We start from the raw sequence: 25,595 nt of genomic DNA on the forward strand, positions 1-25,595 counted from the left end.
GACTTATTCCAGGTGTTGACGCGGCGGGGCTGCCGAGGAGGCTTTTCAAGATAAACACCCAAGTCAGAGGAGATTATTTGCATTATTTGTGTGTTTACCCTGACGCGCGCGAAAGATGATCGAGATTCCAGCGGTTCACTTGTACGAGTAGAAAAATAAAAAGTCGCGTATATTTTGCACCCGACTACTTTATCATCAGCTTTCGCTGCAGCCATCAATAGTTTGACAAACTTTTCTCGCCGACATATTCTGCGCACAGTAGAGTAGCGCGGAATGCGAATCCATTTTCCAATCGATTTTTCGTCAAACGTATAAACGTAAGCTTGGTCTCGCATCGCAGTGCACTGCAACGAGAGAAGCGCGTATACTCGAGCTTTTTAATGAAAAACTCGTGTACGCGATGTACGATTCTTTGGGCTGAATAAATAGCCTTGTTCGATCGGCTCGTCTAATGCAAAAACAGCCCGCAGCGCGTTAATATTTGCAGCGGTGCAGGAAAAATGATGACAATCAGAGCAAGCCCAATCAACAATCCAGCGCGAGGAAACGAAGGAGAAGAAGAGTTCCCCCGCAAAAAGATGCGAGCCAGCATCCCCCGAACGGAAAGCCAAAGCTAGGTGGGGGCGGGATATGCCCGACTAAAGTGCAGTCTCCCTCCGGCGCGCGCACATCTCGCGTTTCGAGAGGGAGTACGCGCGCACTCCGTTCCACAGGTCAGTGACGACGACGACGTCGACGTCGAGTCGGCCCGGTTCTCCCCGTCTGGCCTGCGAGCGAACCCACCTTGGCCAAGCATCACGGTTGGTTGCCATCCACACGCATAGTATAGCCCGATATTACAACGACGACTTGCCCTTCGGAGTATCGTTCTGGTGAATCAGTGTGCGATGTATAGTGAGATAGTGCGGGCCGAGGTGTCGTATTGCATAACGGGAATAGTCGTGCTCCAAATGGTTTTTCTTCTCTCTCGCTCTCTTCCTCGCGCTTATGCGCGGCGGCTGCACCGATCGAAGCAGAGCCTTGCGCTTTTGCGAGCCGAGAGGTGTTAAGTGCATGTCGCTCGATGCAGGAAGGAGTCTATAGACTACTCTCGCGAGGATATGCTCTGCCGAATTGTGGTGTGTGGATTTCGAGTGCTGCCGTAGTTTTGACGAGGTTTGATCAGAGGATCTCTCATCTGTAACGCCTCGATGGGAACGACAGGGTGATCGGCGCTGAAATCCAGCAGAGTTTCAGTCAAACCTTGTATAATTGTGTAAATGAAACACCGATTGTAGGTCAAACCGCGAGGTATCCTCCAGCACCCCCTATACGACCCGCATACAGTGATCATCCCGGAGAGTCGACGTATAATAAATTCACGATTTTCCAGCTCCTCGGCGGCGATGTACTTTCCTCAAGATAAAAAGCCGCGCGAGGAAAAGAGTGATTGATGGGACGTAATGAAAGGAGGGGGGGGGGCGACACTTTTCAATTTCCCCGAGGATTAGATCGAGGCCTCTGGAGCTTTTTGTTTTCGAACGGATAAATCCGAACGGCAAAGGGTGTCCAAAACATGACGATGAAACAGTCGCGTCACAATCGCAATTTCGAAGCGTCGGCCGTTTAATAGCTGGAGTATTAGTAAAGAAGAATGAAAAGCGAAGGCAGAGTGTGTGCGTACGGGGTCAGGGTCGACGTATCTCGTAGGCAAACGCGGATTACACAGCGATGAAATTCTCGCGCTCGTGGACGCGGGATTTATGATCGTTCCTATTAGTGCTATATATGGATGTATATATGAGGGGCTTTAATGGACTGACGATGGATTTTCCGAGCCGGCCGAGTGTTCGCCGGGAAAGACGGGGATGACGACGGGTTTTGATCGAGTGCAAAGGGCTCGATGCTTCGGGCGAGAAAAATTCTTTTTAGCCACAGTTCGTGCGTGGAACGTTTATTTTTTATTTTTTTTTTTTGCTCTTGCTCAGTCATTATTATACGGATGTGTTTGGAACTTTTACATTTTTATACGTATAATCGCTGGCGGAGCAAACCCGAGATATTTCGCGAGATTAATTTTATACGCTAAATTGTTTTGTCTGACACTCTGGAGGATTATTTTCGAAGGATTATACTTGGCCGTCGCACTCGCTTCCTGTATCGCACCAGTATTGATGGACATATTCTCGATTAAATGCGATTACTCTAACGCTCGATTAAAAATGCAAAACGATTCGCGTTACTTTAATGACTTTCATACTGAAATAACACATTCAAATTTGACGCAAAACTGCAATAATATTGTGTTATAATAACGTTTGGGAAAATCGATAATTAATTATCTTCGTGAAAGCAAATAAGAGTTATATTTATATGCGATCAAGCCTACCTAGATGTACTAATTAGTCATGTACGAGGTCAATTATAAGGTATATAATATCACATTACTTCTCTACGAAATCATAATAGTTTTTCAACAGATTTTCAAGTAATTATAAAGACAGCGCAGGTATTAAAATTACATATCTCTCATTCAATATTCATCTATTATCACCAAAAACACGCGATAAGCAGAGGATTAAATACCATTCATTTTTCTCAAACTTCAAACTCAAATTATAATGCAAAAAAAATAATGAAACAGCACAAATAAGCTACCACGATAGTAGACCAGCCCACACGTCTCCCTGTGTATCCCCAAACCAGAAAACAATTTACGGCCCGAGTATGTATGCCGACGCAGTAGTAGCAGTCCGGCCCGTACAGGCAAATGCCTGCAGAATTCGGTTTCGCGCATATATGCGGGCAACAGCGGAGGCCTGTTATTGTGTGCTGACGTAAACAATGAGGGATGCGCGGCTATGCTGACCAACTCGTATAAGGTCGCTTTTATCTTCCGCGCCGTCGATGAGGCTTAAATTTTTTTTTATATTTTTGTTCGGCGAGTATGTAATACTAAAGTTTCCTAGAATGTTTGTAGAACTTTAACAGAATAACGTTTTAGGCTATAAACTGACGCGATCTTTGCATTTTAATTAATGATTCTGTTCTCGGTGATAATGCTTTGCAAAATGGTAGTAACGTTTGCGAGACAAGGATGCAGGTTATCATCATCCTCTCTTAAAAAAATGATGGCCTTTGTTGTGAAACATTTAATACGTGATTCTGATTGGTGCTGGTTGGTTGCCTAGGCAACGAGATCAGAACCGCGCTTTAAATTCATAACCCTCAAAACAGTTATAACTCATAACCCTGGTAGAAATGTTTCAGGTGTTTAAAATGAAATGTGGAAACCTTGATAACAGATAAAATATATGCAATATAACTAGCAAGAAATTTTAGTAAAAATTAATCATTACCAAGAGTGTGTAGTATTACAACATGTGTATTGAAAAGTGGCACCCTAATCCTATTTGAAGCAGTAATAAAACGTGTGAATATTATTTAGTTTTTTTTTTAAATGTCAGTGAGAAGTTCAATTAAAAGAATAAAGAGTTTGTAGATATACTGTGTCTCTGTGCCCAAAGTCGCCCTCGGTGAGGTTTGAGAGGTGAATTTAAAGAAAAGTTCACTATCCGAGTCAGTAAGTTTAAGTCAATCATTATACAATGCTCTTTGTATTATAAAAAGGCTACTAGACATGTTACCTAGAAATATGTAACCTAGATGATTCTGATTTAACTGTTTTCGTTCATATTTTCACATCCAGGCTCATGCGAATTTTTTAATTGTGCAGGTCAAATTTTACTTATAGCCAGTTAAGCAGAAACTACTATCTCTAGCACACTGTATTTCTGGTTTCTAGCATATTTTTACATGGAGAAAGTGATAAATGTTTTGGCTTTTTTGTCAAGGTTTTAGGTAATTAGAATTTAGACTTTTAACAGTTGTGAGAGATTTTGAGACCGATACCTGTTTCTCCATTTTTGCATTTTTTCTCATTCGAAAACTAACAGGTCTAGAGAGCTCATATTTTGCATATAGATTTCTTTTGTGATTGTGAAAAGATATTTAAAGTTGAATCGACCTTAACTGAAATACTTTTGTGTTCGACTACAACACCCTTGATAATTATTTAACATTACAATACCGCGCGCCTAAAAAGTGAAATTTCAGGTAATCCTCCACTCCCCGTCTGCCCGGAATTAGAACAACGAAACAACAGCTTCACCGACAGATAAGCTCGAGAAAGAGAGAGAGAGAGAGAGAGAGAGAGAGAGAGAGAGAGAGAGAGAGAGAGAGATGCAGTCGAAAGAAAGAAAGTATAAGGTACAGAGCTTGCGAGAATGCAGACGAGCAAAGTATTTCGGAGTCGGTAGAGTATTTCCGAGTGGGGGCGCGCTGAAAATTATATAATACCCGCCTAACTCGAGGGGGGTAGAAGAGTGAGAGAAAAAAAATCCGGCGAAATTGATATGACGCCCGAGGCGTGACTGGAATTCCTTTCTCTCGGAAGCATTGTTGGCTTTTGTATTGCGTATGTCCCTCTATATAGATATATATATATATATATATATATATATGTAGTGACTGACGTATACAGCTAGACGTCTACGTTGAATTTGATGGTGGGGTGACGTGTGTATGAGAGGGTGAATGGACCAATTACTGTTGGAGACAGGAACGAGACGTCTTTTTTGCGGGGGTTCTTATTGCAGGTGGAATTTGATTGTCGACCGCGAGAATGGGATAATTAGTGTCGAGGCTAGTTTATTGGATTCGAGGAATTTTTTTTGTGAGTTGATGTGGTTGTATATTTGTCGCGTTGTAGAAATGATATTCAATATAGATTATATACGTTTTTATAGATAGAGTGATTTGAACTAGAAAATTCTGTATTAAATATATTAAAACGTAACGATCTCGTGGATATATATAAATGCATATTTACCTTATTACATAGATATTTGCAGCGTATCGCTGTGAAGCTTGTTGGTTAAACTTCACTGAATCTCCTATGTACTTTAAAATAACGATATAAACGTATCGCAATTAAAATTCAAGTATCATCAGCTACAATTTTTATCCTTCGAAGCCACTTACAGAAATACCCCGCATAAATCAGACGCAAACTAACCAACTTCAATTTTCGGAGCAGGAAACACACTCGACTCTTCGCCGTCTCTCAGGAACATTTACGGTTTAATAGGCATTGCACATGGCTGTACATACAAAAGCGTCGAATCGGTATAGAAGTTTATACAGTTTCTCATCTGACTATACGCTACAAGGCAGGGCGAAGCAATTCCGAATCAATTTGACAGTTTATGTGCCCGGTCCGTTGCTTCGATCGATATTCCGTTCACTTCTATACGGTAGCTGCGCAAAGTTGATACTTCATTATAACGATTGCCGATTACAAACCATACAGCAGTTCTGAAAACTCGATCGGCAATAGACTGATCGAAAACTATCGAGAGAAAAGCTATGCAAAATTCTTGAAAACTTTCGAAACCAAACAGCAGAGACAAAAATAGAAAAATGTACCGCTGAAAAAAATGTTTCACTAAACGGAGACTGAAATTACTGCCTCGATATTGAATTCTTCTACTCCACGCGTTTCTTTTTACTCGCCCCGACGCGCCGCTGCATTAATTTTACTCGACTCCCTTTTTGCCGCCCACTCGGGAGAGGCAGCAAGTGTACATTCCATTTTTTTTTGCTGCTTCTTCGAGCAATAGTTTTCCAATTTCGCGCAGTACTGCTACATTTTGTTATTAAAAAGTTCGAATCGTTGAAATGTTGAGCTGGTGCTTTGTTGATGGTTTCAATCTTCTCTTTGTCGGTATATTTTATTTTGATTTTGATATTCTCATCGCCTAGAGTTATTTAGAGGACACAAAGTGATATTCGACACAATCGAAGAGCTGAATTTAATTGAATGGCTGTTACTTTTTAGAAGTATTATTTTTTTATGCGGTTTTTCATCGTTTTAATCGGCTGGCTGCGTTGAGAGAGCGAATGGTAATGTTTTAATTTTTTATGCGAACTTCAATTTCAAAATATCTTCTAACCTACATTTCCTTTAATCAATCACTGTGCTACAAAATAATCAAACATTTTGAGATGGGCCATAGTCATTGTTTAAATTTTCATCATGAAAATCCTTCCAGACTCATTTATATGCATTCAACAGAATCCACGAGGTACAAGGCCAGACGTATTCTAAAAATCTTGGCAAGCGCGAGAGGTTCGATAGGATCTTCAACAGCGCTTTATAAGTTATTATTATGAAAGAAAGTCAAAAGGAAATATTTTCAGAAATAGCTTCGCTCATTCGATATAATCATATTTTGAACCAGCATCATCTTTTAATCTCAAAGATGAAAGAAAACATTATAAGAATAACAATTTCAATGATCTTACAGAATGGAGTCATCGGGCGAGCCATCCCTGTCGATCCCCGTTTGATCCCCAATCCCCCTTCGGAAGAGGTGTAAGGTGAGGCCCGGCTGCACGAAAATACGTGAGAGCAATGGCGAACACGGCCCACCTGGTGCGCAGGCAGAGCTCGCGCGATCTCAAACCCCAGAAGAGCGTCGACAAGCTCGAGATGAAGGAGATGCGAGGTAGACTCGTCGCCGAGAGCCGCAAGAGCAATGTCACTGCCAACTACGGAGCCACCAACGCGGCCTTCGAGGACTCCAGTCCCAACACGAAGGTGAGTCTGCTTTACCGACTGACGGTGTACCGGCTTATGAAAATGAGACTACTGATAGCCTGTTTTATCGACTGGTAGCGATATATTAGAAGTAGTCCGCATCGATGTGCTGCTTGACCAGAGAACCGTTTTATTTTCATATCAAACTTATCGGAGTTCACGATTACCATCGATGCCTGTGAATTATACATTGACCTTGACCTTTTACAGCTTCCATTATGTTAAAATGGAATATATATCGCAGCGCTCCGTTGAGAACTTGATTGTTAATTGATACCTTATACCGGATCAAACCGATTTATCTAACGAGGGTTTTATTGCCTTTTATGGAGCCTTGCTAATTGCAAGCTCTCCGGTGATGAATAATTTGCTACTAAAGCATTCTATTGTACGCGAGTATTCCATTCTTCAAAATGTATTCAGCGCAAAGCTCGAACTATGCTATTCCGCTGTCACGAAGCTTCTCGCGAAAGTCAACTAACTCCTGCTAATAAACTTGCCAGTCGCTAACGTAATTTTCACCCTACGGCTGCTTCTAGAACAAGCTCCCTCAATCCTATCATAAAATTCAGTTAGCCAGTAATTCAACGAAGAAAACACTCCCACATTTATTTCCCAAGCGGCACAAGCCGTCGTGATCAAGTATTGATATACCCGCATGCGAATATCTCGAATTCACGCGATCCACACTATTACATCTCCGCTGCAGAATCGCATCTCGAATCATCAGTCACAATCACAAAACATCTCATCACAGCATCAGCACACGCTTTTCTGGCTTTGTTTGCATGTCGCTGACGACCCGTACTGACCAGCAGCCCTCGGGCGGATTGTTCGATGTCCAGAGCAAGCCTGGCGAGCAGTTGTCGGCAGTCGTCGCCGGTGGCGGGGGTGTAGCAGGAGGCACCGGAGGCGTAGGAGGTGGAGGCAGTAAGCTCGGCAGCAACGAGGGCAAGGGAATATTCAAGCCGGAGGCCGGCGAGGACGAACGCGAGAACTGGGACAGCAAGCTGACCTTCCTGCTGGCCACCGTTGGATACGCGGTCGGCCTGGGCAACGTCTGGAGATTTCCATATCTCGCGCAGAAGAATGGTGGAGGTGCGTATGTGGATTACGTGCAAGTTTTAAGGCCTCGGGTTTAATTAAGCGATGAGGGGAAATATTAATTGATAGGGACTTTTTCGTAACGAGCAGCTTGTATAGTTCGTTATGGTCTTTAATAAGTAGTACAATTTCATGTACAAGTTCTCGTCAATGTTGTGGTACGCGTGTGGGAATGTATTTTGCAAAAAACATGTTTTAAATAATTAAAGGAATGTGTACGTTTCACCTAATTAATACTTTGCTGTGAAGGTATAATAATAAATAGGCGGAGATGTTGCAAGTGGAGTTTTTACATCGATTTTTAGAGTACACTAATAAAATATTACACTAATAAACCATTGTACACAGTGAAATAATTTTTTTAAACATCATCAGAGTCGTGTATGTGGTAGTAAAAGCTCAAACTAAAAAAAAATAATTTGTTTGATATACATTCTCTGTAAATTATCGTTCGCAATAAGCCTCGAGTTCGATAAAAGTCTCTCGAATCTTTCTATTTCTAAGAATTTAAGATCAATCACCATGTATACATATATTGTAATTCAGTCAGACGAGGATAATACAATTTTGACGATCGTGTAGAGTCGAACGTTTAATTAGCAATAAGTGATCAGTCGGGATAAGTTGCTACTCCGATCATATATCTTCAAAGGTATTCAAGAGCAGCGATTGCGATGTAATTATGCTCATTAATAAATATCACGTGAAGATATAAACAGACACTGGTTCACTCGTCCGTAAGGAATTATTATTAGTTGATTATCGATTTTCGATGTAACCGATTATCGAAAAAATAAAACGTATATGAGCTTGCAAGCTCTTAATCTGTTTTGCATCGTCCTTGAATTCCAGGTGCATTCTTGATACCGTACTTTGTGATGCTGGCGATCGAGGGGATTCCTATATTTTACCTTGAGCTCGCAATTGGCCAGAGATTGCGAAAGGGAGCGATAGGCGTGTGGAATCAGGTTGGTCTTATCACGGCTTGCATATATTTTCCTAATCGTTGTATAACGGTCACGTTATTGCCTTTTTTCAAGGTATCCCCGTACATGGCGGGAATAGGTGTAAGCAGCGCTGTAGTATCGTTCAACGTGGCTCTCTACTATAATACCATTATCGCCTGGTGCCTATTCTACTTCGTTCAGGTTGGTCGATCATAAAACTTTGTTATGATATATCATTCTAACTGATAACTTTGATAGCCTTTGCGCGTATGAACGCTTGAAATATTCTTAATCCTTATATATATATATATATATATATATATATATATATATATATATATAGATAAGGATTTTTTTTAAAGAAATTTTTCTTCGCAGAGCTTTCAGTCTGAGCTACCCTGGTCGGAGTGCCCTAACAAATATTTCCAGAACGGCTCTTACTCACCTGAACCAGAATGTTTGGTAATGTATATTTCTCTGTTCGCATGATGTGGTTTGAAAAAAATTAAACGAAAACAAAGAGCTATATTAGAACTTTTCGGCAATGAATACTTTGGTAACGATCTTGCAGCAAAGTAGCCCGACGCAATATTTCTGGTACCGCACGACTCTCATGATCTCGAAAGATATAAACACGCCGGACGTCTTCAATTGGAAGATAGCGCTGGCGCTGGTCATCGCGTGGATCCTCGTCTACATGTGCATGATCAAAGGAATCGCGTCGTCTGGAAAGGTGAAGCTTTTAACGATTAATTATTGAGAATTCCCTGAGGCAATGGAAGATGATGCTATGATAATTCGTCTTGCGAATAGGTCGTCTATGTCACAGCTACTTTTCCGTACATCGTTCTCATCATCTTCTTCTTTCGGGGCGTGACGTTGCCCGGGATGTCAGATGGTCTACGCCACCTCTTCACGCCTAAAGTAAGCCAGGAATCGACGTCAAAATATTTGTTTTACAAAAAAAATCTAGCATTCGAACAAACATTATTTTCAATCCCTACAGTGGTACACTTTGACCGACCCGGTAGTCTGGTTAGAGGCGGGAACGCAGATATTCTTCTCGTTGGGTTTGGCATTCGGAGGCCTGATCGCTTTCTCGTCCTACAATCCCGTCAACAACAACTGTTACCGTGACGCGATCATGGTCAGCCTGACGAACTGCTTCACCTCCATGTTCGCCGGCATCGTTGTTTTCTCCATTATAGGTAATGAACGATATTGTCAATAACTTTATTTCTACAATAAAACATTTGTTTTAACGCGGAGACCAATCAAATCACTAATCACGCGTAATTGCCCGCACGACAGGTTTCAAGGCGACGATGGTGTACGAGCAGTGTCTCGCCGACCGCAACACGACGCTGATTAGCATATTCGGTAGTCCCGGCAAGATTCCCACTGAGCTGCCGGTCACTGGCGCGCTGCTCAACGTCACAAATTTCAACGGGAGTCTCACCAACCTTCTCATGCCTGAACTGCCGGAGTGTGATCTCGAGAAGGAGCTCGACAACGTGAGTACTTACTTTTCGTTTCAAGTCGAGCCAAGTTTCGACGATGCGTACAATGTACTTATAGTTTTTTAAATTGTGAAAAAGATTACTAATCACGAGATCAAAGGTAAATAAGACACAAAAAGTATTAGAAGATTTCTAAAAAATACCCTTTAATACAGACAGAGGTCTTGGAATTAACGATTATGAAAAACAATGCTCAAAAAGTCGAAATCAGGAATTATCTGAAACTGCTTTTGTTTACTTTCTTCCCTCCGTAGTTTGTAAACACGCAGATCCATTGGCAAACAATGAACAACAAGGCAGCATGTCGTCGAGAGTATGCACTGATAATATCGACACTGCAGCACTCGTCATATCAAGCTGCGCCGTTATCAATCTAATGCAGACAGTCACGCTACGTCTTTATGTCGGCGGCTATAAAAATGACTCCAGCCAAGTCCTATCTTGTCTCCAAAAATAATGCGCACCGTTAATTCCTCGTCGTTGTGATTTGCGACTCTTATCGGCCGATAGCGTCGTCTTCGCTGATTTCCGCGCGAGTGAGATGCTTTATGCTATACATTATATTGCGCAACGCATGCGGACGCTCGTGGATACGCGAGAAAATATTTCTCTATGAGAAGTCTTTCTTTCTCTTGTACTTCAATTTGCTTGACAATTAAACACTTTATATAACAATGTACAAAATACTGCTTTCACTTCTATCGCCTCGCCCACTCGGTGATGAAACTGAAGACATTATTCCTTTTTGGCTACCTGTACGAACAATAAATAGTTCATCAATCATAAAAGCCAGCTATATGAGAGACATCGTAAACAGAGCAGGCATGAAACCATCATTACACTATTGTATTATAAGCCCTTCGCAAAGTGACGCGCGAGTAATTGTCTAAATCCAGATTAATGACGAGTGAACGAACATTCGAGGAGTCACGTACCCTCTACAATATGTATACACATAATTCATTGGTAACTCACCGCCTCGTCCAGGATGATCTTGAGCTGCTCGGTTGGCCCAACGCTCATCATTTGTGGCAGCATCTTCGCGAAGTAACCATCGTTGAGCTTCAGCAAGACCTGTGGCCTGTCAAACTCTACGAGCCTGCCCTGATCCAAAACCAGCACTTTATCACAGTCCATAATCGTGTTGAGCCTGTGGGTGATCATCAGGACGGTGCAGTCCTTGAACTTGGCACGTATCGCCTTCTGGATCAGAGCGTCGGTGCTGCTGTCCACGTTGGCGGTTGCCTCGTCCAGGATTAGAATTCGGTTACGTTTGAGGATTGCTCGGGCCAGACAAAGAAGTTGGCGCTGACCCGTGCTCAGGTTGTTCTGATTCAGAGGAATGTCCAGAGAACTGAATGAGTTGTTCAGCTCGACATCCTGGAGGGCTGACCATAGGGACGCGTCATCGAACTCTTCCAGTGGATCGAGGTTCTTGCGAAGGGTCACGCAGAAAAGGATAGGCTCTTGTGGCAGGATCGATATCTTACTGCGAAGATGCTTGAGGTCAAGATTGCGGATGTCAACGTCGTCGATCTGGATCAAACCGTCGATGTGGGCCATACGGAACAGTGCGGCTATGAGCGATGACTTGCCTGCGCCTGTTCGGCCGACTATGCCGATCTGGTAAACAACAATTGTTGGCATAAATTAACTGAAATTATTCAAACTGATAGTGTTTTTAAAACTGTCGATTGTAACGTACCTTCGCGCCAGCTTCGATGGTGAAGTACAGATTCTTTAAAATCGGCGGGTCATTCAACGAGTACCTCATCGACAGATTCTCGAAGACGATCTTTCCATAACTTGGCCAATTGCTCAGCGGCTTCTGCCCAACACCATTTTTCAGCGAATCCTCTCGTTCTAATTCGGTGTACTGAAAGAGCCTTTCAACCGACACCATCTGCGTCTCGATATCACCGGTTAACTTTATACCTCTGGCCAATATCCCGCACAGGATCAGAACCTGTGTTATGGCGAGGCCAACGTCTGCCCCGGCTGTCATTTCGTTTTTGAATACCAGAAAACTGTAGGTTAAGATGGTAGTGAACGTGAGTGTGATGAGGTCAAGCCAGAAGTTGTAGGCCAGAAGAGCATATTGAGATATGGCAGCTGCGGTTGTGTGATGGTCCTGATGGGCATCGAACTGCTTACAGACCATCGACTGGGCTCGACAGGAACGAATCGTCACTATGCCAGCGAAAGAGGAGTTTACGTGCGAGAAGACTGGGCTTTTGGCTTAAAAAACGTAACTTCCATCATTACGCGTCTCATTTCAAATTGAGGATGATGTGTACGATGTATTGTAAAGATCCTGTACCTTTTCCCTCTAATCTCATCAAATCTCGAGTGGTCTTGATGGCGACAACTCTACCTTTCCAGAAAAGAAATCCCATGAACACGATAATGAAAATCAACCACCAGGTTATGAAAACTAGTTGAAATACCACTCCGAGGATGATGAAAGTGAACTCGATGGCCTCGAGCATCAGTGCCTGCAATCGTTCGTCGACGGTTCCCAAATCCTTGGTGAATCGATTCAAGATTTGTCCTGCAAATTTTTTAGCGAAATATAAATCCAAGACGGTTTTCGTGTGCTCTTGTAAATAAATATCTAAAGACACACATCGTACCGGAATCATTTTTAGCGAAAAATGGCATCGTTGCTCTCAGCAAGCAGGCAGCCATGCTATTGTGAATTCTCTCGTTCGACTTTTTGCAAACTGTACAGTACAGCATCATTTTCGTCACGGACATGATTATAATGGCGATCATCAGTCCCATGAAAATGTGCAATGCAGTGTAGGAGTCCAAGTTTCCAGTTATTTTTGGACTCGTCGCTGCATCGAACTCCGTCGCGTTCGGTGAGGCGTAACGATGAGCATCTTGTTTTCTCGTCCTAAAATTTAATTTTACTCGCGCGTAAGCCTCCCCCTTCCATCGTAAATCAGCCCACAGTATTTTTAAAAAAAAAGCTTACCAATACGCGACGAAGTAGTCGCAGCCACTGCACAAGATCTGAGCCACTAGGAAGGCCAGGAAAGTCGTAAAGGGCAAAAGGCAGGAGCCGCCAGCGGTGAAATATCGCCAATAAGTGTTACCCTTCTCTACTGTAATTTCCGGTTTATTCGATTTTTTGTTTTCATCGGCTTTCGTCGGCGTTGTCCTACTGTCTATCAGTTTTTCGGTTTCCTTTGGTTCGGCTTTTTCCTCGTCGTCGACTTCGGCATTCGATTGGGAATGAACCGACTCCGTCGGATCACTAATTGACTTTGTCTTATTCGAATCCGTGTCCTCACTCTCGTTCAGATTCAGATATTGTAACAGCTCCTCGGTTTTGGGCAAATTCGCAAAGTCGCCCTGATACTCCACTCGACCCTGTGAGTAAAAAATTTAAACACTGTATACATATACGAACCCAACCCTTACTTGCGTGTGATCCTCACTTTATCGATCAAGATGATTTCGTCCGCCGCTTTCAAGTACTGCAGCTGGTGCGTTACCAGAACGCGAGTCTTGTCTTTGAGCAGACCGTTTACGACATCTTCGAACAACCGCTTACCAACCCGGGTGTCGACAGCGGAAAGTGGATCATCGAGTAGGTAGATATCGGCATCCCTATACACTGCCCTGCTCACAGAAAAATAAGAAGCTTCAAATAAAGTAATGCCTATTAATTTCAGCGAAATTCACCTGGCCAAACCGACTCTAGCGCACTGTCCCCCGCTCAGAGATGCGCCGTGTTCGCCGACTATGCTCTCATCGCCATTGGGCAACTGCTCGAAATCTTCCAGAAGTGCACAGGCCTTAATGACTCTGTCGTACTTGTCAGCGTCCAACGGCTGGCCGAAGAGAATGTTACTCTTGACAGTTCCTCTGAAAATCCACGGCTCTTGGCTGGCGTAAGATATTTCGCCATAGACCTGAACCTCGCCTCTAGCCGGTCTAAGCTCATCTAGGATCAGTTTCAAAAGTGAGCTCTAAAAGAACGTTAAAAGTTCTGGAGATCAGTTGCTTTTTGGCGAGAGTGAGAGTCGTGGAAAGCGAGAGCTTGCTATCTGAATGTTCTCAATAATGCATTGCTCTCATGTGAATCTCACCAAACTACCTTTCCTGCACCAACTGGACCCACGACCGCGTAGAGCAAGGTTCGCCGAACGCAGAGGTCGATGTCGTGCAAGAAGTTCACGTCGGACTTTTCGATCGACGAGGCGCTCACTCCGACGATCGAGATGATTGTGTTGTCGTCGCTGGATTTCAAGGTTTTAGTGCTGGATACTTGCTCTTCGAGAAGCAGGAATTCCTGGTTCAAATAACAATGCATATATAAGATTCGCTCGATACCGCGGTCCACGGAGTTCGTGCAAATAGCTTCCGCACCTGCATTCGCTTGATCGACGCTACGGCTTCCGAGATAGTGTTCACGGCCCTCAAGTAATACGAGCCGGTCATCACGTGCAGTATGTTGAAGTACTGAATGAGCGTGAAGACCGTGTACGACGACAAGCTGTTGCCTTGAAGTACGTAGATCATGACCGTGACAAAGAGCGGCGTACGTTGGGCGAAAGCCATTATGGACCAGAGTAAGGTCTTCAAGTACGAGGCCGTCGCGATGACATCGATCTCGTACCTGCGCAGTTTTTCATCGTCAGCGACATTGTCGAAACCGATAGGTAAATTGAATAAAACAATAACAAATCAAGGACCTTCTCGCTTGGAAAACAAGCTGCTCGAACGGCTTCTCCCAGGTGTACATCTTGATGAGCCTGATACCGTGGATGATGTCTTTGGTCAGCAGGATCCGCTCGTCCGTTCTCGTGGCGATTTTCCGACGCAGTCTCGTGATTATCCGCCCGCTGAAGGCTACGAAGTGATTTATTTCACAGACGTGAAATGATCGTCGAAATGAATTTATAGATGCGAGTACCTTGTATGGGCACAGTTTGCAGAATGAGCGCCAGAACACCTATGATCGAAGCGACGCCTACGTCTCGCCACATTAAGTACGTGATTAGGATTAGCTGGATCGGAAGGACCCAGAGAATGTGGAGGAACAGGAAGCAGAACTCAAGCTTTCCCACGTCGTTCGAGAGCAGGTTGATTATTCGGCCGCCGGTAACTTGCTTCGCCGAGTGCGGAAGCCTCATTATCTGCATATTATAATATATACGTGTATTAATATCTTTTACTTATTGAACTCTGTACCAAGAGATGCACTTAATGCGGTTAACCTTCGCTGACAAGACAATCGAGTCGTCAATTTTAATAATGTGCGCTTGGAGCGATGACCGCTCGACATGCATGACTATTATCATATATATAAGTACAGATGCATTTATTAGTCGAGACACAGTGCCTCATGAACGCGAGGTTGTAAAAACTTCGTTGGGGAAAAATTGTGAAGTCACGTGTATGCGCAATTGAACTTCGTTACTGTGATGCATATATAGTTGAGTATGCGTCTTGAGAAGCTTAACGATTGTCTGATTCGTCTCGAGACATTTTTCAACGCTGATATTTTCGAATTCGGATAGCATGAATAAAGAAATATTTCAGTAGTAAAACTGCTGAGTGTATAAGTGTTCACCTTTCGATACAGAAGCGAAGCACAGGCGACTCTTGCGCTGATGCCGATCGACTTTAAACCGAACCACATATGATTGAAGAGCATCACGTCGCAGATGGTTATCAAGACAAAGGCAGTCGCATAGCCGTAGCCCTCCAATGTGCTCGAGGTCGATCGCTCGTCGAAGTGCCAAATCAGGTAGCCGACCGCCAGTGGTTGTATTGTTCTAATGAAAAAACCTGGTTATTTCGTAATCTTTTTTTTTCCTATTATAGCAATAAATCTTTTTTCAGAGATGCAAACTATCTCTCTGAAAACGTGTTATTTCGAAACAACCGTGTTTTCTCCTTTCGAACGCCCATACTGATTGAAATAGCAAACAAGCTGTTGACTCTACACCGTATTAATAAACTATACGAAAGTTTTATTTATCTTTCGATAATTATATGCAGCCGATTTGCTAACTCAGCAAAAAAGTGAAACACGATTTGCATTTCTCGAGCATTAGATCTCTTTGTCGCTCTCGTACATGCGTCTATATGCACTCACTTGAATATGAGATGCGAAACGAAAAAGTGTATCGCGTATTTCAGAAACGTCCATTTCAGCGTCGCCCTCAAGGCTCTCAGCAAGCTGGGCTTCCTACTCTGCTTCCTCGCATTTTCGAACTCGACGTTCCAGTAGCTGTGACAGATCGTACAAGAATATATCATGCACTTTTTATGTTACATACTGTACATTTTATATATAGAACAACAGATTGATGGAGCATTGGAAAAAACGTACTTCTCGAGTTTGTCGGCAATCGGTTCACTCAGATTCTCCGGCAACACTTCGTACAGGTCTTTCGCTTCGAGGTCGTGGTCCCTTCCATCGGCGAAAATCGGCAGTAACCAACTGGAAAACGTTATCACCGTTATATATCTCGATCAGCCGGCGCACTTCTCTTGCCGATTTTCAAAACGGATAATAGACACAAACACACGCACAACACGTTTAAATCAGCGTACAACCAACTCACCAGAAGAACAATTTGCTGAACGGATTAGCCGTCAGCTTGGGATTGGGCTTGTAGTGCTTCTTCTCGTTCTCCATCTCGCCTATAAAACTCTCGCGTCTATATCGTGCTCGATCACTCGCGCGCTTATAGAAAGATCAAGAGAACGAAAGAAAAAGCGCGCGCATCGACATATTCATCGCGGAGCCGCTGCGCTACGACTGGTGACGATAAACGAGCGTATCCTACTCCGAGCAGTGAGTATATAGAAAGAGAGAAAGAGGGAGTAAGAGCGGTGCTCTTTTATCTCGCGTACAGCGATTGCGAGCGAGCGAGACTTTTATTATCAGTGTGAGCAGTATATACCTTTGGCGGATCCATAATTTGTGCTCTCTGATACGATGCTGCTTTTGGTGGATTCGGAGAGAGGACCGGTTTTTAGTGGACTCGTCGTGGATTTTTTTTTCTTCTTATTCGACGACTAGTTTTGAAGATTATCTCGCGTGTCTACTGATGACGGTTACATTGTTTGGATTCGAGCCTTCCGAGCATTCGTATCGCGATCGAATGCAACTGTTATAAGCTTATCGATAACTATTTGCAGTTTGTATTTTATAACGCACGAGCTGCTACAATGTTGGCTCAGATGATCAAGCGTAATTATATTTATGCGACGATAACGTCACGGTCGCGGAACTCGACACGACAAATAATCAAAGCCCAGTGTAGAGTGCGTATAATTTCTATGATTGACGAGCTACACACAGTATACAATTAGGAGTGCTTTTCCAAAGCTGGATATATTTCGCCGTCGTAAATTATTACAATTTCCACGAGGAGATAAGCTGTATAAGGAAGATTCAGATGTTCTCGAGATATGGCATAAATTCAAAGATATATACTAGGTACATTGTGTTTGAATGCGATTGCGCGACAAGTGTGTTTTGCACGTGGCTGATAACATTAAAATCAATCGAAACTATATGGTTATACCCACCCGATAAGCAATCGTGCGAGGCTGCCGGTGAGCCTGTATACTACAGAGACTCTACAAGATCTCGCTTAGATGGTACAAGTTCGGAAATGAATATGCGATCGGAATTTTTCGCGTTGACGCAATCGATTCGCGTGGGAGATCGATATTGGAAAATCGCTTTCGAGCGATTAAGATATTCTAGGAATATTAATACACATTATATTAGCGATTCCATCAATGGATTCGTTATACGGACTGTATGTTTTAATTGACTGATGGTAGGCTGAAGATTATAGTTTAAAAGAAGCTTGCAAAATCATGATGGGCTCTGTATCTTATCGATCTGCACACAAATATTGGCTCAGCGACAGTTTTTCAAAACTGTGTCAATTATCTGCTGTGTCCATGTGGCGTCTTGATTATACTTTGATTCGATGAAAAACAACCTTGAATTTTGAGTTAATAAGGTTAATAAGGCAGCAAACCTTCAATGCACAATGCATGTAATACTATATATTATATTGAAAAAATACAGAAAGTAAAGTGATATAATTAAAAAAATTTCAGTCGGCATCAGGTACAGGACTGGCCTTCATAATCTTCACCGAGGCGATCAACCAGTTCCCAGGGGCGCAATTCTGGTCGGTCCTCTTCTTTCTGATGCTGTTCACGCTGGGCATAGACTCACAGTTCGGTACCCTCGAGGGTGTCGTCACCAGCATCGTCGACATGAAGCTCTTTCCCAACCTTCGCAAGGAAATACTCACTGGCAAGTTCATCGTAAACTCATTTCCTCTCTACACTTCTATACTTAAGTATATTGTATACATAGATATGTTTGTACGCGTTGCACACGTGCACGTACACACTATACGGGTGTACACATGGCGTTTAAGAGCTGAAAGTGTAGCGAAGAGTATAGGGGTTATTAACCCATTGAGAGCTTTAGACTCGCACGACGGACAGTGTCGAGGCATCAGTCGCATTCAGACACGCGGGTCTCATGAATCTCATGTGATATCCGTGTGCGTGTGAGAGAGAAATTATTGCCAATTGATGGGCTATTTTGACTCGGCTTGTCATTCTTGTTTGTTTGTAAGCAATATATTGTGCATAAGAGGCTCAGCTCTATGACGAGCGTCTAAACGCCGTTGGAGTGAAATGAATTTTTAGCACAGTAGATTATAAATCATTTCGAATTTATTATATGAATCACACGGATAAATTTATTCCAAAAATCAGGTAGCATCTGCCTGCTCTGCTGCATAATATCAATGGCGTTCGCTCACGGGGCCGGAAGTTACGTCTTCGTTCTGTTCGACAACTTCAGCGGCAACTTCCCGCTACTCATCATCGCCTTCTTCGAATGCATCGGAGTGTCTTACGTGTACGGAATCAAAAGGTTTGTGTGCATGACGGTACTTTTTACAGCTCGCTTCACTATCCTTGTTCATGTCCTACTTTTTTTACGAATTAATGAAATGGTATAACGGTAAAACAATACGCACAGGTTCGCCGACGACATTGAGCTGATGACGGGCAGCCGTCCAGGACTGTACTGGCTGATCTGCTGGAAGTACTTGAGTCCTCTGGCGATGTTGAGCATCCTGATAGCCTCATTCGTGGAGATCGTCGTCGAAGGCAGCGGTTACCAAGCTTGGGTCGCCAGTAAGGGCGTCACCGAGAGGCAAGAGTGGCCCGCCTGGGCGCTTGTCCTCATCGCCGTGCTCATACTTGCCTCCATCCTCTGGATCCCTATCGTGGCTATTTGCAGGTGATTTGACGTTTTTACATGACTATATATAGCTGCGTGTATATAACACAGGCGTTAACGTGTGCACGAATCGTCGAATTAATTTTCAGATACTTCAACATTCTGATAATCGACGACAACGAGAAGGCCTGGTTCCCGGCAGCGGATCTCAAGGAATTCCACGGCATAATGCCGCACGAGGTAACAGTGGCCGAGACGCTACTGTTCTGCATCAGGGCCGACGGGACCGAGGGCCTCTGCTGTCCCACCGGTGGTCCCAACGACGACGACGACGAGGACATCGACCTCACTTAAACCTCCAGCGCTACCTAAACCATATCGGACGAGTCATATCTATGCATACTCGTGTACTCATACGTATCCATACAGACACACAACACGCTATGTTAGTTGAAAGGGGTAAAAGTGCAGCTATACATAAACATAATGTACGTGGCGTGGCCTATTTCGAGGATCACCTAATATCTCTATTATATTAGGCCAACTAAATTGTATTCACTTTCGCATTGAGTTGTATAGTCCGTAACCACATATCCAACGACACACATATCCAAACCAAGGCTGTTTAACTGTTGATTTCAAAGCAAAAGCCATGTTAATCACACTGCGGCATCGTAATACCCTCGAAGAAAAAAACAGACACCCATATCAATATATTGTGTATACCCCTTGCGAATAACACAAAGGATCCGAATAAATTTTTAGAAGATCAGATATCCCTTTCGGTCGGCCCTCGCGTCGTATAAATAATGGCAAAATCTATGTACGCACGCCCAGAGCAGGCGCAGGCGCCAGTCAATTACAGTGCGTATTTCGAAACACCGTGGGCACCCGTGTTTTCGTTATCTCTGATCTTGCTCTTGGATACATTTTGTACGGGGCGCCCTCGAGTTTCGGAACACGCTGATAGAAGGATCCCGCTCTCCTGCAGCGACGAGCAGTTTCGGTATATATACATAATGTAATGCGAAAGCGCTACGAGTATATAACTATACACGGGGTCATGTATACCCGGATCAGCGACTTTGCTGCAGTTATATATTGTTGTTCGGAATATTTGGCCGAACGAGAGGTCGGCGGCTCTATATATAAGTAATATGCATTATATGCTGATGATGATGATTTTTTATATTTTACTTTGTATATCTGCGAGCTGTACTTTTCTTGTCGCAAATACACACAGTTCACGACACGAAGATCGATATATATATACACACACACGTACGAGATATGGAAAATTCGTAAATCCGTTGTTATTATAAACTTATATAATATACGCGATAATCATATGTGAACGTACGTAGTATCATTGATGCATTTAAGATACGAGGATACTGTATGCGACACTTCGCGATATATCGACTTTTACTTGATATATATATATATATATATATATATATTACATCAATCACTTTGCAAAGTTGACATGCTTCAGCTTACACGTCATCATGTTCGATTTGGTATGGATTATTTGTTTTACATTATTATATCGCTAATTTTAAATGTGTTCCGCTTCGTTAAATATTGATACTAATATTCAAGTTGTATTAATTAATTATTTAAAAACGTCTGATCAGCACGTCAACATCGCAAATAGAGCGTACAATTTTTAGCCGTAGAAGCCGTCCATAATCGGACGAGACAATACGCATTGGTGTTTGTAAATAAGAGATCAGCATTTGTCGGCAGAGAGATACTTAAAGACACGACGAAGAAGAACAATTAAGACAAATAAATAGCCGATGCATGACTTATGCATATATAATGGAAGAAAGAAAATACCAACATGAGAACTGATCGATTAGTGCACCGCACCGTATATAGTCTAATCACGCTGAAAGTAAATAGAGGTATAGCGATGAGATTTTAACGAGCGAGTAATTGTTATCGTCGATTGCCCAAACAATAGCCAATTCGTGTTTCCCGATCGACACGGTTTATTTATAACTATATGCAGTACTATAATATAGGAAAGCGAAAAAGCGCTCACCAAGTCGAATTGGGAAACAAGGGGGGGGGGCATAATATCAGGTGCTATATACGTATTATATAGGGACGAAAATATTGCACAAATTTTCAGAAAATCATCTGATTGATCATAAGAGCAATACTTGAGTCCGTGCAAAAGTGTCGATTCAAAAAGGGGAAACATAAATAAACAAAAGAGGACAATAAAATTAATCCGTTATACCGACAATAATTAATAGAGAGGAATGAGCTGAAATAAGGAAGTGCACGAGGAAAAATAGGGAATGTCTATATGAGATTATAAGCAAAAAGACAATAATATATTTAACAATGGCACTTCCGTGTTCCACGCGGCCGTGCCTAAAAATCGTTGAGTCTTCAATGGCGTTGTATGAATATAAATATTCTCAGAGGCCTACTATAAGACGCTGCAAAGTTGACGAAATTGAAGATCGATGTGCTATTGTGCGTGCGAGTGTGATTGTGTGGGAGGAGCTTGGAACTTTATGCAAATCTTCTTTTTACAACAGAATATATTGTTTATTGCGCTATAAACTGACGACGCTATAAACGACTGCAAAAGAATTCGACATCACATAAAAATAAAAAATAAAAATTATTAACAAGTGATTGATCTCGTAATTTCTATTCACTACATTTTATACGCTATTATATTATACTGTATCGATCGTTATCAAATTATTCATTTTAATCATTATAAAATTACGTACTTTGAAACGATAACTCCAAGCTCCTAAAAGTCAAAAAATAATATTTAAATAAGTATACCCGAAATAATATTTCATACGTGATGGCCGGCTATGAATATATTGTTTCGGGTAGACAATTATATAACGTTGAGAGACAAAATAATGGAAAAAGAAATAAACGAGTGTGCTTTCTGCATGCGCAGTAAAAATATATTCCGGTATGATCATATCGACGATTCATGACTTTTTAACAATACTGTTGATAATTAATTAAATGTTATATTATACATAAGCGAAACGCAACGTGATGTTATACACACCGTATAAATAATGGATGAAAGCACTGGCCATTTTTAACGTACTTTACACTCAAAATATCATATGACATATATAATAGAAGATTTCTATTTTCTATCTCTGATAATTATGTGATTTATTTTAGTTCCTTCATTATAATTTACTGTTTTAAGTAAATTACAATTGCATTTAAAATAATGTGTGTGTGGTTGAATTATAAACTACCATGCCATACAAATACCAGTGACGCATAATTTAATTATTAGAGAAATCTATAATAGCAAGACAGTACAAGAAAAATACAAATTTGTGAAACCTATATAAAAAGTTATAAATCTTACGTATTATTTGTTAAAAAAAAATAAGTATTGTTTACGACATAATTAGTACAAAAAAAAGAAGTTAACTTGCTGTGAGTACAATGTTGTTATACCGATAAATCATATCATTATACCCTCGCATATCTCCTGTAATATCTTCAATATATCTCAGTATGTGAATCGAGAAAAATTTATCAACTGTTCAAGCTCAAAAATATACGCATATTAATAACTGTAGATCTTCTCTATCTGTTACTGAAAAATGATTACGTATAGCATTTGTTTAAGTTATAGGGAAATGAGAAATGCACGAAGACTATAAGCAAGAAAACAAAACATGCTCACATACATGGTGCTAAAATTAAAGTCGTTCTGCCGATTGTAAAAATTATTGTATAATTACATCTGTGGTTGACAGCCAAAATAACGTAAGTCCACTTTTTGTGTTTTCGAGAAAAAACAGGTTCAAATAATGTTCAATCGTATATGTAAGAGTGCCAGCGAACGAGATGAGGTGCGATACAAAACTGATTTCCATGCAGAGGTCACCAGGATATAAAAAATATGCTGAACACAAAATCTAAAAACCGATCTATGTAGATTTATTTCTTAGGTGTATCTTCAGGGTAACGTTACAGCAATTTTCAACATTTTTGCATGAAATGAGCCTATTTGAAGTTGTGAAATCTACAATTATCTCGATTTTCGCGAAAAGTGGGTATATGTCATTCTGGCTATATCAGCCACAGAATATATTGCTGTAACTGCAATAATTTCTCATAATACCTAGGAGATGATGCATGTACCAGGAACTTTAGCTTAGAAGAAGAACGATTTCTGCAAGTAAATTTCAATTTTGACTGAGATAAAAGTTTGCTAAATTACCCCAATTTTAAATAGGATTTTACTTGAAAAAATGTTTAAAAAAACAAGAAAAAAAACAAATTTTTATGACAATAACTATAAGCATACACACATAAACAGTTATACAATTATTATATATTTATTATTATTTTCATTATACACGAACAATTATATATTTATTATTATTTATATTATTTTTATTATACACGAACAAAAGCAAAAAGTTATGGCAAAGCATAGAATTTTCTTTATTTTAGAGGCATAATGTAAATAACGTCGATAAGATTTTATGCGCACAAATATGATTAAAATAGAAAAATATCAATATTAAAAAAAAATAAAAAAAAAAGAAAAAAATCATAATTAATGTATTTTTTGACGTGGGAATGAATTTATTGCGCTGTTTTAAAAAAGGGGCAACGTGTTTCCAAAAGTGGAAATAAAAAAACAAAGTAGAGCAGATTCTGCAGATTCTGTAAAATTGTTTTCTCATATATTATCAGCTTGACAGTAAAAGAAGATGATTTTTTTAACCATCTTAAAACACATTTTATTTAAATTGCGATGAACTGATAATTTTATAACAAGAAAAATATTTGCTGAAACTAAACTACGTTTATTCTCCAAACGGAAATTAGAAAGTTGTTTATATTCCCTGAGCGTTGAATTTTCTATTTCCGACTCTGTCGCAAGTATAAAGTAAAACTCACGCAGTGTCTTCGCTTCTATACTCTCGCTCCTAGGTAAATTGTTTTGAAATAAAGGTTAAAAAAATATTTAAACACAAAAGGACAAAACAAAATAATCTCATTTCATACCTGTGATGGTGTTACACTTTTAAAATAAAATTAAGATTGAAATAAGCGCCTACAATGATTGCAAATGAGACAATAAAATGTAACGACGAAAAAACGTAATTTGATAAAACTAAAACACCCGATATTAATATGGAAGTAATTTTGCAAAGCCTATGCAAAACACCTTCTTCGATCAGAGAGGCAATAACAGATAGAAAAAGAGATTCAGGAATAACCCAATTATACTTCTAAATATATATAAATATATATATATATATATATATATATATATATATATATATATATATATATATATATTACAGGACAAAAAAGTATACTGCGGTCGCTCGAGCGCTTTTTTGCACGATATAAAGAGTCGAGCGACGTATACACCTGATGATAATGAAAAATATTTTATAGAAGAATGCGTCCATCCATCAAGTGAATTTGTATAATAAGAATTCCAAAAAAAGAGAATAAAATATTGAAACAAGAAAGAAGTATAATAATGCTAAAATATAATATAAAATGTTGAAACCTTAGAGTCGGGAAGGGAAACATATTATATTCAAGCGAAATTCTAATAGCGATTAATCATGCAGTCAAAATTATTATTATATATGCGATGAATGAAATTTAAAAAACAAAGTGGCAGTAACAAATCAATATAGCTTGAGCATTAATTATAACAGTTAAAAAAATGTACGCATATGTTTCCAACCAATCACTTATAGCTGCGATTGATAACAAGTATTATACATACATATGGGGCAGGAGTCAGATCGAGAAAAAGGTTGATATAAATATTATATATACACTATATACAAATAATACATAAACGCTAGAGAGGATTAATTATAATATATTGCGTATATATATATGCGTAAAGGATCAAACACTGTACATATTATATTGTTGTCAGTTGAATGTTACAATAAATACACCGTACGTGAGGAAGATTCGGATTGTTCTTTTGTGCTTACCTTTTTATTTCCGCAATAAACTAGTTAAAAGATTAAATAGCAGTAGTCAAGACGTTTCTGAGTCTTGGTAAAAAACATATATATTGAAGTTATAGAAGATGAATAATTTCTAATAATTTCAATTTTATACAA

General features: G+C 40.7%; 2 protein-coding genes across 4 annotated transcripts; one reads left to right on the plus strand and one right to left on the minus strand.

The window, feature by feature from the left end:
- Positions 1 to 669: 669 nt before the first annotated feature.
- Positions 670 to 25,437, plus strand: LOC100120188 (sodium-dependent neutral amino acid transporter B(0)AT3). Of its 3 annotated transcripts, none has more exons than XM_016988713.2 (14): positions 670 to 800; positions 6,348 to 6,640; positions 7,456 to 7,738; positions 8,597 to 8,712; positions 8,785 to 8,892; positions 9,070 to 9,153; positions 9,263 to 9,424; positions 9,505 to 9,615; positions 9,698 to 9,899; positions 10,003 to 10,205; positions 18,318 to 18,519; positions 18,993 to 19,152; positions 19,261 to 19,524; positions 19,614 to 25,437. In XM_016988713.2, the coding sequence occupies exons 2-14, from the start codon at positions 6,455 to 6,457 to the stop codon at positions 19,816 to 19,818; spliced, it is 2,286 nt and encodes a 761-aa protein (XP_016844202.1). In that variant the 5' UTR covers positions 670 to 800; positions 6,348 to 6,454; the 3' UTR covers positions 19,819 to 25,437. The 3 variants fall into 3 exon arrangements, with proteins under 3 accessions (XP_016844202.1, XP_008211944.1, XP_008211945.1); XM_008213722.3 differs by having other exon boundaries at positions 7,459 to 7,738; XM_008213723.3 differs by having other exon boundaries at positions 7,486 to 7,738.
- Positions 10,331 to 17,002, minus strand: LOC100120158 (multidrug resistance-associated protein 4). Its single transcript, XM_001603775.5, has 16 exons — positions 16,799 to 17,002; positions 16,564 to 16,674; positions 16,327 to 16,461; positions 15,799 to 16,003; positions 15,139 to 15,361; positions 14,918 to 15,074; positions 14,592 to 14,841; positions 14,320 to 14,514; positions 13,905 to 14,191; positions 13,658 to 13,841; positions 13,192 to 13,589; positions 12,845 to 13,110; positions 12,532 to 12,762; positions 11,917 to 12,449; positions 11,187 to 11,834; positions 10,331 to 10,964 (listed from the first exon to the last, which is right to left on the minus strand). The coding sequence occupies exons 1-16, from the start codon at positions 16,870 to 16,872 to the stop codon at positions 10,947 to 10,949; spliced, it is 3,915 nt and encodes a 1,304-aa protein (XP_001603825.1). The 5' UTR covers positions 16,873 to 17,002; the 3' UTR covers positions 10,331 to 10,946.
- Positions 25,438 to 25,595: the final 158 nt, after the last annotated feature.

The sequence above is a fragment of the Nasonia vitripennis genome, chromosome 4, assembly GCF_009193385.2.
Source record: "Nasonia vitripennis strain AsymCx chromosome 4, Nvit_psr_1.1, whole genome shotgun sequence".
In the NCBI taxonomy this organism is placed as follows: Eukaryota; Metazoa; Arthropoda; class Insecta; order Hymenoptera; family Pteromalidae; genus Nasonia; species Nasonia vitripennis.

Coding starts and splice junctions, on each gene's coding strand:
- LOC100120158 (XM_001603775.5), bottom strand. CDS start 16,872: ATGGAGAACGAGAAGAAGCACTACAAGCCCAATCCCAAGCTGACGGCT. Junction 16,004..16,326: donor GTTTCGCATCTCATATTCAA/GTGAGTGCATAT, acceptor TTTTTTCATTAG/AACAATACAACCACTGGCGG. Junction 14,842..14,917: donor CTTGTTTTCCAAGCGAGAAG/GTCCTTGATTTG, acceptor AAAACTGCGCAG/GTACGAGATCGATGTCATCG.
- LOC100120188 (XM_016988713.2), top strand. CDS start 6,455: ATGGCGAACACGGCCCACCTGGTGCGCAGGCAGAGCTCGCGCGATCTC. Junction 10,206..18,317: donor TCGAGAAGGAGCTCGACAAC/GTGAGTACTTAC, acceptor AAAAAATTTCAG/TCGGCATCAGGTACAGGACT. Junction 19,153..19,260: donor TACGTGTACGGAATCAAAAG/GTTTGTGTGCAT, acceptor CAATACGCACAG/GTTCGCCGACGACATTGAGC.